The 15,272-nt window shown below is 38.2% G+C and overlaps 1 protein-coding gene and 1 long non-coding RNA gene across 7 annotated transcripts in view; one reads left to right on the forward strand and one right to left on the reverse strand.

Annotated features, from left to right (window-relative positions):
• Positions 1-15,272, forward strand: part of FBN1 (fibrillin 1) — a 156,514-nt gene that overhangs the window by 72,719 nt on the left and 68,523 nt on the right. For all 6 annotated transcript variants that reach the window (XM_040569672.1, XM_040569675.1, XM_040569674.1 and 3 more), the window contains 5 exons: positions 2,790-2,915; positions 5,047-5,169; positions 10,157-10,279; positions 11,475-11,627; positions 14,321-14,374. In XM_040569672.1, the coding sequence (XP_040425606.1) occupies positions 2,790-2,915; positions 5,047-5,169; positions 10,157-10,279; positions 11,475-11,627; positions 14,321-14,374 (579 nt within the window). The remainder of the gene's footprint in view (positions 1-2,789; positions 2,916-5,046; positions 5,170-10,156; positions 10,280-11,474; positions 11,628-14,320; positions 14,375-15,272) is intronic.
• On the reverse strand, positions 229-3,186 carry LOC121075923. Its single transcript, XR_005823246.1, has 2 exons — positions 3,035-3,186; positions 229-2,280 (listed from the first exon to the last, which is right to left on the reverse strand). It is a non-coding gene; the product is annotated as an uncharacterized LOC121075923 (long non-coding RNA).

A 15,272-nucleotide genomic window follows, 5' to 3' on the forward strand; every position in this document is an offset into this window, starting at 1 on the left:
TTTTATTTATTTTTTCCTTTGTGAATCTGAAAGGTATTTGTGGTACAGAAGCTTATTCCAAACCAGGAGGACATGCAGAGCCAGCACCACTGCTGCATGTTGCTGGGAATATTTGACTTAGTTGCTGCCAAACAGCCAAGCTGTGGAAGCATCTTCATAGTTCAGCTGACTAGTGGTGAAGGAGTGCTGAAGTGGAGTCTCAGTGGTGATGAATTCACTCATGAGTCATTTTTGTCACACACTTTTAATTTGACTGATTCATTACACAAACACATGGTTGTCAGAAGCCCAGTAGCTTAATGGCATTAAAGTGTGGTCACTTAGCAGTTCCTTTGCAGTCTGTGGGAACCGTACTTGCTTGACAGACAGTTCATAAAGTGCTAAGATGTGCAGAATCTTTGTTTTCTGAAGGAATTTTTAGGACCAGTCTAGGGAAAAGAAAAGGGCTAGTGGGGTACGTTTGGCAAAATATGCATATAGAACTGGAGCCTGCCAAAATCAGCATTTACTGTAGAATTACTTTGCACGACTACTTTGTAAATTGTTCTATTTTTTGCATATACAAATGTGTCTGTGGTGATACACTTTTGCAAATGTATTCCTTACATCCCTTCTTGAAAAATGAAACCTCTTTAATGACCAGATGTTTATCTATTCCTTGCTCTGAGGTTCCATGGAAGGTTTTCTGCATAAGTTTGATAGGTGTCTGATTAAACATTGCTGTCTGTAACACAAGCTACTGATATAACTGCTAATAGGATTCCTTTTAATTTTAGTAGGAGTTTCACTGAATGAATATGTTAGTTGGGAACTTAGATAAATAAGGCTACTAGAGCAATGATTAATGATCAAAATGAAAAATGCTTTTCAAGTGCAGAAGAGTAGATGTAAAATGGACCTCAATAAAAGTGAAATTTTATGGTGATTAGCTATGAATTTTCAGGAATCAAAGCTAAGTGCTTATTATAATCTACCTGATAGTTTCAAGAGGAAGAGATCATACCTCACACAGAGGTGGCAGCAATTGCAGACATTTCAGTGAGAGGGGAACTTTGAGTTTTAGAAGTTTCCCTGAGGAAAAAAGCAAAATCCACAATGATATTTCGCAATTTGAAAATTCTAAAGGTAACAGAAACAAGTGATGAGTCTCCTGTCAGCTTTCTGAATGTAAAGAACGCCAAAATTCTGTGTTAATTTCCTGTACCATGATTTAGATGGAAACATAGAAAGGTTTGGGTCAGAAGGGACCTTTAAAGATCATCTAGTTCCAATTCCCCTGCCACGGGCAGGGACACCTCCCACCAGACCAGGGTGCCCAAAGCTCCATCCAAACATGGCCTTGAACGCTTGCGGGGAATGGGGCATCTGCAGCTTCTCTGGGCAGCCTGCTCCAGTGCTTCATTACCCTCACCGTAAAGAATTTTTTCCTACTGTCTAACCTAAACCTACTCTCTTTTAGTGTAAAACTGTTACCCTATCAGATCCGTGAAGGTAGAGATCCTAACAAACTCTAAAAACTAAAAGGCCAGAAAAATCTTGAGATGATTTAGCATTCAGCCTACCCCGAGGAAGAAAGCTGGCAGAGTAACTAAAGTCAGGCTCAGGTACAACTGAGTGCCACGAAAGTGGGGAAAAGGGACTGAGCAGAGAGAAAACTCGCTTTCTGCATTACTGAACAATGATGCTTGTTTATCAATTGCGAAGAGGTTTATCAAGCCTGTACGCTTTTGCTGGATGTCAAGAGGGATGCAAGCTGCCACTGCCACTTAAGCAGCTCTTGCCTCTGCTGGCCTGGTTGCGTGCTGGCAAAACAGTTATTTTAAGGGCTTTCTTAGTAGCTTCCTAGTAGTACCATGCTGCTGGGAAGGCAAATCTAGGTTCACAATTTCAAGAGACGTAAGTTTCCCCTCAGATACCTGTCTAGAGACCAGGGGCACTGTTCAGGAGGACTCCTTGTCCTCTGTTCCTTCCTCAAGCATAGCAATGCCCTTCTGTGGAGAGGGCTTGGGGAACGGCACCTCCAGAATATTTGGGAAGATGATGTGATTGTACTATAGATGCATTTGCATAGGCTGGTTGAAATCCCTGTGAACAGAGTCCCCTGTGTGCAGGAATCTCTGGGAGGTGGTCCAGGCCTTGATGGAGAACACTGAGCAATCTGAAAAATGTCTAGACAGTCTGTCTCAGCATCTCCTCTCCCCTCGTTTGGAGGCAAGGGAGAGCTGCCAGCCTTGTGTGATATCACTGTTCAGGTCCTCCAAAGCATTTGCCAAGCATCTCCTGCAGAGAGAGGGAAATGAGGAGCTGATGTTTCAAATATAAAGTAAGCATGAGAAATATCTTCTGAGGTGGGAAAGTCTCAAACTCTCCTCTTACTTTACAAAGCAGCATCAAAAAACAAACTTCCTCTGTCTTTCCTTCAGTAGTTAGCTATTCTTAAGTTAAATTTCAGTAAAAGCATTTTAATGATGAATGAAAATGGAAAACAAACAAAAAAAACCAGACAAACAAAACCAAACAACAACAGTTAAATGGGTCTGATTCTTGTTTGAGCAGGCTGCTGGGTAATGTTGACTGAAATCTTTCACAGCAACTTGAAATTTAAAGCTGGCGAACATTTTCCACACCCGTAGCATTTGGTTATGGAAATCAAAATAAATTAGTTCTCAGGTGAATATTGTTTCCATGTAGGGTTAAAAACCTAGGGGGAAGAAAAATGGGAAAAAATCCGCTTGAGTATAAAAAAGAAAAGTCCTAAAACATTATTTTTCTTTTTGTTTGGCTTTCAGACATTGATGAATGTTTACAGAATGGTCGTATCTGCAATAATGGACGATGCATAAATACAGATGGCAGTTTTCACTGTGTGTGCAATGCTGGATTTCAAGTGGCAGCTGATGGGAAAAACTGTGAAGGTAAGACTTTTCTGAAGTTACTCCATATTAGTAATTACAGTTGCAAGCGGTTATTCACATCAATAAAAAAGAAAAGTGAGAGGGGAAGGAGGGGAGCAAGGAATCAAATTTCTATATACCTTTTGCTGTATCTGGGAGGGCAAGTAAACTGTCTTTTGCAGCCAGTTCTGGAGCCTTGGCTTGGCAATCCTCAACAGGATGTCTGTCCAGCAGGAGAAATAGCACATACCACTATGGCAAAATGCAGTTTCTTTGATGGGAGTGGTACATTTTAAAACGGAGTACAAGTCACATGCTGCCTAATTTTACTGTGTGTTTAACAGCATACTTTATGGGATCTAACTGGGTGACTAGCAGTGTGTTTTATGCAGATGCAATCTGGGCTGACCCATAAAATCTGTTTTTAAGAAAAATTTGTAAACATAATTGATGTGTTCCTACCTCCTAGACCTTTAGCAAAGTTGGGGGGGAGGGGGAGAATGTTCTTTATCATGCTTCCCAAGGTCCTTGGGAGGGTTCCCAATGATCTATTCATACATTAAAGGAATTTCAAGCACTGTTCTTAGAAACATTTTTGGCAGTATATTATCTCAGTGATTCAGCTCAAAGACTTAATGCCAAAATTCCTGGTTGGGATAGATACACGATTTTTTTTAATCATAAATTATTTTTGTCTAACTTAGCCTGTAAGTAAAAAGAAAACACACCATGTCTAGAAGTGTAATATCTGTCCAAGACAGCTGCAATATTAAGGAAAATAGCATGATTCCGAATATATTGTAATGTCATTATGATCCAGTGATTTTATGTGCTCGTAGTGATTCTGTTAATCCTTGGTAGAGACAGACATTTTAAGACTGTTTTACCTGACTCTTTTTTAGACACAGTTTAGCACTATAAGTTAGTCTTTAAATATCTAATTATGGATCTATATTGCCTAAAGGTACTTGAAAATGAATATATTTTGGGAAAAAAAACACTTGATTCTGATTTCTTCCTTTCCCACCAAATACCATGTGCTAATAGTAATAAGAACCAGGACATCGGCAGTCTGGTAAAACATTTTTAATTCCATTGCACATGTTGCCAGAATGTCTGTTGCATCCGCTTATGAAACAGTGTCATCTCTGGCATTGTAATGCATTGAGTTTTGTTCTTACGAATACATATGCACACACTTATCGGTAAAGACCCTGTGCCATCCATCAATGTAACTGCGTATAGTCCTTTATATGAAACTGCGAAATAGTACTGATTTTCTTGTATGTGATGTCCAAAATTGATTTCATTTGCACCAGCATGAAGTAAAGACTAAGAGCACATAATATATTACTCAAATCAAGCACAGAAATTTCTTGCCTTTGCGTGAGAGAGAGACTGACTGACTGACTGTTCAGGGTTCGGAATAGCAGTATATGCTATTCTTATTTGAATTCTTATTCTATGCCATTAGGTCAGAGAGTGAATAATGCCAGCATGAAGCCAGTAAGTACCTCTCCTATGTGACCTGTCATGCTGAATCCAGGAAGGTGCGAGTTTTATTTTAAATGGAAATTGATGATGAAAACGCAGCAGAGTTCAATGTGCTTCTGCATGCTTGAGTGCAGTGGTGGGAAGTCTCCCACACTGGAAATCTTAAACTCATCAAACAGAGGTTACAGAAGTTTTCACTTCTAACACGGGTATCCACTCCTGCCCTTTCAGGTGTTCTTAGTAACATAAAAATATGTTTGCCATTCCAAATGCAATCTGCTTCTAACCTAGCTTCCATTTTCATCAAGATTGCAGGCTCTCTTCAATTGCATCCCTCCCACCCCCTTTTTTTCTAAAAACATTTTAAAGGTTTTTACCAACCGGCAGTTCTTAAACTGTCCAGTCTCTCATCTATTTTGTCATTCTCTTTACTTTTTTCGTATGCATACCTTTGTATGTTAACTATTCATTATGAAAAACTGGAGTTACTGCTTTCATGCATCCTCTAGGACAGTGCACTACGTCCCACTGTATGTTCCCATTTATCATGTACCCCTGACAACCAAGAAGGAAATTAAGGTTTACCTTTTGGATATAATTAGTAGGGGTTCTTTTATGTAAACAGTATAAGGATTATATCTGTTATGTGCATTTTCAGATATGGATGAATGCAGCATAAGGAATATGTGCCTGAATGGGATGTGCATCAATGAGGACGGCAGTTTTAAATGCATTTGTAAACCAGGGTTCCAGTTAGCATCTGATGGACGCTATTGCAGAGGTAAGCACAATAACTAATGGATTCCCAAAGTATGAGAGTTATATTCCTCTTGTAGCTTCAATTTCCTTACAGTGATCCTTGGGGACAAGAAACACTGGGCAGAGTTCTCATCAGATATGCTTTTTTAATTAGCTAGAATGATTTGTTATTGTGCAAGAGAGCACTCAGTCTTCTTCAAAGTGCTGAGCAGCAGCCCTAACCAACCAGTGGGAAATATTTTTTGATCAACAACTGTGTGATCTGACCTAGTTAAACTTTTTTTTTTTTTTTTTTTATTTTGCCTATGAGGTCTTCTGCAGTTTGACTCCAGTATATCTCACTTCTTGTGCTTGGCATTTTCAAGTTTTCTGCCTTTGACCACCCAAACATCCTGGCTCATTGCCTTCCTGGGGTCTGTCTCCCATTCTTGCCTGCGTGTCTCCAGTCAATACAGTATCTCCAAGAAGTGTGCAGTACCCCTTGCGACCGAGATGCAGACAGGAGCACCACAGTAAGATTGTCTTTGGTGTTCGCTGCACTAGCTCAGCAAAAGCTCTTGTGGGAGACACTGCAGTCTTTTTGTTGCTAGTTATGTCATCAGAGTTCCTGTTCTGTCCCATCAGGAACTGCAAGTTTTGTGTGTATAAGTCTTCATGTTTCAGCGTGTTTTATAGGCACAAACCAGAAGTTGAAATAAGGAACAAACAAGTGCTGTGCCAAGTTACTTACAGAAGCTGAAATAAGGAATAAGCAAATGCTGTGCCAAGTTACTTAGGATTTTTCTTTAGAAAAATTTAAAATCTTTCAGCTCTAGGAATCAAGGTAATTAAAGTATTTACACTTGAGTAAATTAAAAAACAAACAAACAAAACAAAACCAAAAAAAGAACACTGGATTATACAGCAGCATCTTGTGGACCAGTTACAAAATTAAATGTTTGAATTAATTTGTTTTTGAGAGTTACTGACATTAAAGGTGAATTTCTCTGGATCCTTTTGCTTCTTGAACACTGTACAGGTCTTAGATCTGAGATGCATGGTACCTAGACTTAGACTTTGGATCCAAACTAGGACAATGATTTATTGGTAAAACATCCAGAAATTCTCTTGCATTTGGTACCTTTTGCACTAAATGTGCAAGCCAGGGGTACCCAGCTTTCAGGCAGGGGATTCATATATTATAACAAGAGGAGACCCCATTCTTGCTTCATAATAGGATAGTTTTGATTGGGAGAATAAGTTGTCCTTTAATTTCTCAGATGAACAAATGCATGGATCTGTACATGTGTCCCATTAGCTTACAAGCTACTGTCTGCATTGGCAGCAGCTTTCACACACTTAACAGCAATCAGCTGTATTTACATTCTTACCTGTTTTCCAAATAGTGGGTGTATGTCTGCGCTTTGCCAAGGCTTATTTTCAAGCTGGTCTGTGTGTGTGGGAAGGCAATGAGACTTGGCCTCAGACAGGGAAGAGTTCAATGCCTATCAGGCCTTGGCACGTCAGACAGTCTTGTTCCCAAAGACCACTCGCTGGCTGCTCTCTGTGTCATTAGCAGGGATGTGACTAACTCATGAAAGCTCAGCCCAAAAACTTGTCTTGTTTTGTGCCTTGATCACCTTTTGGTATGGCGTTTTGTTGTTGTTGATGGGTTTTGTTTGTTGATTGGTTGGTTGGTTTTATTTATTTATTTTTTTTACATCGGTCTGTTCACCGAAATGCCATCCAAGAAACTGGTACATAAATTGCTTCGACTCTTTCAAAATCAAACTTGGGATACTTGACTTCACAGCCTCTCTTACATGCCTCCTGGCCAAACAGGACTATGGATACAGCCAAAAAGGGGTTTCTGGCCCTAGAGAAATGTTACTTCTGTGCATCAAAGGGAGAATATTTGAAAATTATCCAAAATTGCAGGCAACTCAACTGATTTCTACTGGAAGTTAGAACAGATGTTATAGTAAAATAAGGATTTCTCCCACTGCTTTTCAACACTTACAGTAAGCCTTGTTCTCTATGAACGAGCATGCAAACATTCATTAAGTATGAAATTGCAATTGGGTGAAAATCAAACCAGATTTTGAGACATTGACACCCAAAGTGCACGTATTCCCAAATTCCCATATGTGTCTCCTTCTTCCACTCGCCCAAAGCATCATGAAATTCCCAGGAGAAAGTAGTGGCTAGAATGAGCGCAACTCTCTGGTAAATGTCTCTAGTCACATTAATAAAAGTTTAAAATCGATCCTTAATAATGTCTTTTCCTTGTACATTTTAGTGTCTATCCTTGTAGAGTCCTCTCTGTATATACCACAAGTGCAGAGTAAATAATTTCTGTCTTGTAAAACAGTTAGGTTCTGAAACACTCATCTTTCACACTGTGTATCCTGAATTTGTTTATGAAGCGAATGCATTAAGATCTTACACAAGCTTAAACATGCAGTTAGTGCTCACGCATATTGGGAACATGTGTATGCACAAACTGATGTTTCTGCAGCAAATTGGCTACCTGCCTGAGCAATTTTGATATGGAATTGACAAGTATTTTTGCCAAATTCTTCAGGAGATCAACAAAGGAATACAAGAATTGCAGTGTGAAACACGTTACTCCTATAAACATCTCATTTGATGCATTGTAAGCTGAATTTGGAAATGTTAAGAAAAATTTCTAACCCTAAGTTAGGAATACTGTAATTGACAGTTCCATAAAACTGGAATTTAAGTATAAGTACAGGGCATGTGCTTGGCTGTCTGGTAAAAATTCCACTCAGGCTTTATGAAGTAACATGCCAAAAAAGAATGTTACACCACAGTCTTGTGTATTCCCTGTAATACAAGACATATTAAACTTTTTCACCATTAGGTTCTTCCACTGATGATTTGCTGAAGCTTTTTCAGAAATACTTACATCAGCCAGGCAGAGGTTTAAAGCATTATTGAAAGCTCTTGCAAGGCAACTGGAAGCGGGAGTTTAGTAGTCTGAGTAAATTTTTCCTGGTTAAAATTAGAGGACTTAGTGTACCCAGCTGGCACTACCAAGCAAGCTAAGCAGAAAAGGCAAAAACCAATTGGACATGGAGAATTAATCTATTAGGTTGTTTTCCAGAACCAGGTTGAGGTATTCGGGCAAAAGTCAGAAAAGTGAGTATTTCTGAAGTTGTCAAAATGGCGGCTTTTACCACAGAGGACGGCGGAGCCTTGTCAGGGTTAGAAATTTGGACTATATGCCTGCATGTGCAGTTGATTTACTGGGTGGAATCCCGGCCCTGGTAAAAGCAGAGGATTTTTGCCTCTTTTTCACTGGAGCCAAGATTTCAGCTACCTCTGCAATGCTGAGTGACCAAGTGTACCTTTCTATAAAACACCAATGACAGTATTTTAGACACATCTGTAAATGAGTGTAAAACAAAACACATTGCACATTTCATCCCTTACTACTTTACAATTTCTTTTTTTAACAATAAAAAAAAAAGGCAATTTTGCCTTTCTGTTTCTGTAAGTAACCTTACAAAAGGAACGTGTTTTTAATTTTTTTATTTTTTATTTTTGGAGAACATGTATCTGTCCAAGGAGTTCATTATTGTTTAGCAAAAACTGTCTGCACCTTTAAATAATACGGACATACATGGAATTCCTGACTCAATTTTACTTACACTGAGTAAGGATGACATTTAAAGAGGGAAAAGCATTTAAAATTTGCCTGAAACAGAACAAAAGATTGCAGGATGAAGTTGAAATGAACTGAGCCCATATACTCAACTATAATTTCTATTTTAAAATGCAGTTTGAAAAAGGAATCTTGGATCATACAAGCCCATGTTTTATGCCAAACAACACAAACTAAGTAAAACATAGAGGTGTTTCACTCTCAATTTGCCCTTTTAAGGTCAGAAAAAAAGGAAATTGTCACACACACACTGTCTTTTGTATATGTTACGGAGAGTTGTTATGAAGTGATTATTTTACAAAGGTTATACATACTTCCAAACAATATTTTAAACACTCCTTTTCTTAATCACTTATAAAATAATGGCATGATCTCTGTGTCTAGAGAATGATCTTACTATTAGGACAGGAAGACTATAAAATTTTTTTTTCTAATTTGACATCCCTTTGTGATAGTCCAATATTATGAGATTTTACTCTTGTATTTCACTGCTAAGGGCCTTATCGTTTAGTGTACTATTGTTGGGCAAAGATGATAGCTTGTGCTTGGCAATTGCTCGGTGCTCAAATCATTAGGAAATTCCTTTCAAGACTGGAGTGTAGTCCATCCATTAAAAGTTTATAAAATGGGCTGTAATGAGCATCTGATAGGAAAAAAGTAATTGTCACGCAGATAACCAGAGAGATGCTATGTGCAGGAAGGGTCTGCCTGTGAACATTCAGATGAGCTTCCAAAAACTGAACCCACAGCAGGAGGAAGGGAAATTCTTTGGTGTCCTTATGAAGGCATTCCTGAGTCCTGCGGGGAGCAGGGTGAGGGTATGAGAGATTCACTTTGCAATCTGGGCTGATTTCTTACAGTGCAAACTAACTGTTAACACAGAAAGGGAATACGCAGTTGCGCACTACAGAAGTCCTTTGTCTTAGCAGTCACAGTTTCCTCATTCCTCTGTTATGTTTTTGCTGAATGACCCTTATTTTGGAATATGTACCCCTTGGGAACAAGTTGGGAAAGTGTAGACATCTGAGCAGCAGGAAAATCCTGAGAGAATCAAATTGTTCTGTTTTGTTGTTATTTCTCCTAAATTTTAAATTTTCTTCTTTTGTTTCACAGAATTAATTAATCATTATTCTTAATAAGACCTTTATTTGAACTAGTTTCCATTTTCATTTGATATTTTTCTATAAGATGCATTGAAAGCAGCTGTGAATGCAAGTTTCAGCTGAAAATAGGCTGCACAAATGCAAGTTTGAGCCAAGCATCAAACTCTATGTAACTTAATTTCTAATAAAGCTCATTATGTAACTTAATTTCTAATAAAGCTCATTCTGTTCTCCAACAGACATCGATGAGTGTGAGACAGCTGGAATATGCATGAACGGGCGCTGTGTGAACACTGATGGCTCTTTCAGATGTGAATGCTTCCCTGGCCTTGCAGTAGGACTGGATGGACGTGTGTGTGTTGGTAAGACAAGCTCGATGTGAGGCGAGTCACAACCAATGTTAAGGCATTAATGTTAAAGTGATAGACAGATTGGAATTTGAATGTAGAATTTACTATATTTTAATGGATTAGTGGGTTCTGGAATATTTACGTTGATGACCCATTTTACTCTTTTTTCTTTCTGTTTGTGTTTAAAGGTAAAAAATGTGTGGGCCAAATTACAAGATCAGGTAGACTATATAGCATAGTGCTGTTGGGGATGAGTGATTATCAGTTTTGAGCAGGTGAGAATCTGCCTGGTTTTTGTCAGTCTAGATTACTTCATTTTTTCACCAAGCCTAAAGATTTAGTTAGGCGTTCATCTCTTTTTAAAGTGGGACATATCAATTTTTCTACTTCCATCTATTTCTTATTAAATGAAGGAGGTTTGAGATCTTTGATTTTAAAATTGTAATATGTCTGATGGCCATTATCAGCCAGTTTTTAAAAAGTGAGAAATGTCAACTATGATCCTGAAAAGGTAAACAACAACAGAAAACTAATGGTACACTCAGAAATTGTAAGGTTTCATCTCTGAGTATTCTGAAAGGCAGTAATGCAAAAATGCAGAAAAATAAGGTGTTCTGATATTTTAATGTTTGCCCCCAGTCCCTCAGTTTATAACTTGCCTTTAAAAAGCCATCTCAGTAACGTGCCACAAGTATTGTCATTAGGGAAACCTCTTTTAACATTCAGAAGCCATGAAAATATGGATTTTTCACTAAATTTTGCTCAGATATGTAGTTGATTTATCCCAGTTGACAGAGTAGCTGTGGTCAGCAGAGCTATAGTAATTGTTTCTGTACTTTTGTTGCAAAGGAAGTGGGAATTTAAAATGCATTATACGGTCAATAAGAGAGTTCTAAGCTAATGCATTACACATTTACATTTTCTGCATCTTAGAGCCCATAGTAACAGTTTCTGTAGTTCATTTGTTAAGTCATTAAATGTGGTAACTAGTTTGTGTGTCTGAACTCAAAGGAGCATGAGGAAGAATTTCCTGTCCTGAGTACAGTGAGGGTATAGGTGGTTGAGAAGCATAGGGAAATGGTGAAAAATGTTTTGTTTTGACAGCTATTTCACAGTGTTTATGACAACCAAGCTATATTTAATAGCTGTTGTAACTTATGGCACTATAGTTGATAATGATAGGATTAAGAGGGATTTCTTTCTTCAGATACACATATGCGAAGCACGTGCTATGGTGGCTACAAGAGAGGGCAATGTGTGAGACCATTAACCGGTGCAGTTACAAAATCGGAATGTTGTTGTGCCAGCACTGACTATGCCTTTGGGGAGCCTTGTCAACCCTGTCCAGCACAAAATTCAGGTATGGAATATTTACTGGTACTTATTCTAATGTAAACTTTATGTCAATAAGCTGTTTTTAGGAAGGTAAAATACAGCTTTGTGTTAACATCACATCTAAAAACCGGAGAATTATGTTGTCATACAACATGTTAAGTATTTTGAGCAATCTGCTATTTTGAATATTGGAATAGCATAGGAGAGAATTTTTTGGGGTAACAGTAAATGCCAATATCTGATTGAAAGTCATTACACAGATGAAAACAGATTGTCACACACAAAACCCTACTTTGATAGATGTGGATTACTAAAAGTATAATTTTGATCTCAAATCATTAATGGAACCATCTTGAGTAATTCATGCATTCAAATCCTTTTGTACACCTGTCAGTCACATATTTGCTGTCTGAATTCTGTATCACCCCAGTGGTCTGAAATTGTTTATACAGTAACTAGACTTTGGATAGTCAGGGCAAAACAAAAGCCCGATTAAGACGGTTGAGAATATTTGAGTCTCTCACCAAAATCCCCACCAAGCGATGTAGCCTGGAACATAGTTGCACTCTGGCAAGACAGCAATCCTAATCATTCTCATGGGCAGAATCTGCTTTTAGGCAAGCACTTCTTCCAAGAAGAGTATGCTGACGCAGTCCTTGTCCTGAAGCCAGTAAATAAAGAGACTCTGGTTTTGTGGAGGTGACTGCAGGGTGATAGTTTGAAGCACAACTTGGTCAAGTGATTCTTTGCACTCAGCAAATTTGTTGTTGCATATGAACCAAATAAGCCATTTGATAAGTAGTTCTAAAGCATCTCACACTAACTTGGTACCTGCTTTGTAGGCCAAAAATGTATTTTAAATCTCAGTTTTAACTGATAGCTTTATGAAAAGCATTAGAGACATGAGCAATTGGAACAGATTAGGCTTGTTGAGCTGATTAGAGCTCTTCAGCAAGAGCTTGCTGCCACCATTTTATAATGTGCCATGTTATTTAGAATAGCAAAACACCATGGAAATGTTAGCAGAATAGGAAGGAGCCTTTCCAGCAGCCTCTGTTCATATCAATAGGCCCTTCTTTCTGTACAGTAGAGTTGAAATCTTTGGATTTAAATGTTGGACTCTGTATCATTGACTTCTGTTTTATATTTTAATTACTTTAACAGAACATTTACACATGTGGAAGCTATTTTTCTTGTGTTGTTTTGCCCACCTTCTCAGCTGTTTAAAACAAAAAAAAGCCATCTCACAAAGGGTGAAGTGCAGCATTTCTTTGGGAGTTGACTTGGAGAGGAAAGGAGAAATTTTTTTTACAGAGGAGCATTGCATCAGAGAAATTTAAAAGAATTCCTGAAAGGAAGACACTTGTTGCTCTGTTCTCCTCAGAAACTCTCTGCAGAAGTTCCTACCATTTGAGAATAATAGTTGTGCTGATGCATGTCCAGAGCAGGTCTGCTTTCACATAAGTTGGCAGTGATTAATTGATTCAAGCAGCAGTATGTGCTGTGTGTGTATCTACATGGATATTGAATCCCTTTGGGCACAATGTAGACATATATGGTTTGCCCAGGATTAGGTCCTTTCTCTTGCAAAGTCCCGTTGTAAACTGTGTAATGCAGAATATCTTTGTAACAGTTGATTTTGGGTCAACTGATTCCACTTATCAGTTCATTTTACAAGTCAGAAAATCTGTTAAGTGTACAGCCTTCTGAATTCATATTAACCTGCTGATTATGATGAGACTGGGAGGTGTTTTGCATATGATTTTCTTGAAGAGAAAACAGCTGTTCAGTAAATATAAAAATATTTTTTAACAGTAGTGTAATTATTTTACAAGGAGTAATGTCTTTAAACTAAAAGAGGGTAGATTTAGATTAGATAGAAGAAATTCCTTACTATGAGGGTGGTGAGGCACTGGAACAGGTTGCCCAGAGACATTGTGGATTCCCCATCCCTGGGAAGTGTTTAAGACCAGGTTGGTTGGGGCTTTGAGCAACCTGGTCTAGTGGGAGGTGTCCCCTCCCGTGGCAGGGGAATTGGAATTAGATGATCTTTAAGGTGCCTTCCAACCCAAACCATTCTATGGTTCTAAGATTCTATTTTGACTGTTCATAAAGAGCAACTGTATTGAAAAACACTGACATATCTGTTTACAGGTAGTCCTGATGTGGATGTGGTTGTTCAGCTTCCTCTGTCAAGTGGTCTGAACTCAAAAGGACTTGAACCCACCATTCACTGAAACATTTGAGAAAATTTGATACATATTTATTTTTTATAAGGATAGCAGATTCTTGATTTGCAGACACTCCTACTAAATGGAGTTAAATATGGTCTAGATTTATGGGAAAACTTTTTCTGTTTTTCGATCACTTTGAGTGTGCACTTTGAGCAAGGACTGGGACATGTGAATACTGGAGAATCTTGCTGTGAAGATGTTATGATTTATTTATGTAGGAAGGCCATGATGAAGCTCATGTCTATTCCTGAATGCCTCGGTTCAGCATTTGAAGTTTTTACTCATTCATCTTCATCAGCAGATGCAGACCCTGAATCTGCTAAAATGTTTCACAGGTTCAGAACATTGGGAGGATATTCATGTGTTTGGAATTGAAAAGCATGTTATTTAATTGGAGTAATTAATTGGCGTGTTGTAAATGATGAAGCTGAAAGCAATGAGCTGAGAAAGAGTATGCCAGTAAGTATTTTCATATTTTTTCCAGCTGAATATCAGGCTCTGTGCAGTAGTGGAACTGGCATGACAGCAGGAGGAAATGGTAAGATCACCTTATGTAGTTTCAAACTATGGAAGTTCTGGCTGAAAGCATGACTGTGATATCCTTGATTAGTTAGACACGCTGGGTGGGATGATGGCTGGAAAGAGTGGGAGGAGGGCTTATCTAGGTGGATGTTCGCAACAGAAGAATAGATGAATTTAGGATAAAATAAGTGGAGCATGCCATTTCATCAGTGTGCCCTCTCTTTTTATGCCATTCAATGTATGTGAGTGCTGTTATAGAATAGTGGCAAATCTGTGAATAGTGTCATTACATACATGACTTAGAAATCTTATCTGTAAGTCATATTTACATTTTTTAATTGAAATTGACCTGAAGAATAAAGCTATGTTGAACATTGAGCTTGCTCATGTATTTTCATCTCACTCACAAATACCTGGCTAACAGACCTTGGTTGATAATTACAAAGAAGGAACAGATGATTACAATCACAGATTTGTAGTTGTACAACTGAAATTGCAAACCTTATGTCAGTCAATACTCACTAGTAGAATTGCTGCCAGTAGAGAGGGAAGAGCATTCAGAAAGGAAGGATGTTCATGCTCTTGGGAGTGATGACATCTGGAAATGCTGTGAATCAGAGAATATGAATACGGGGTGCTATTAGTACCTGTGCATCTATAAACATAAGAGCCCAGTTTGTATCTACAGTTGCAAGTTTTTAAAATGTTTGTGGGCTAGAAATGGTCTTAAATCAGTGTAAAAGGGATATTTTTTTGTCTTGAACGTGAATATTTAGGTGTGAATTTGCTAATCAGAACTACATGATTAAAAATACGGAATGGCCAATGTTAGTGATATCGAAAATATATCTTATTCTAGTTTGGAGAATGAAAAGGGGGAACCCCCACGGTTCTCAACAATTGACTTTTGTTTT

The sequence above is a fragment of the Cygnus olor genome, chromosome 11 (genome assembly GCF_009769625.2).
Source record: "Cygnus olor isolate bCygOlo1 chromosome 11, bCygOlo1.pri.v2, whole genome shotgun sequence".
In the NCBI taxonomy this organism is placed as follows: Eukaryota; Metazoa; Chordata; class Aves; order Anseriformes; family Anatidae; genus Cygnus; species Cygnus olor.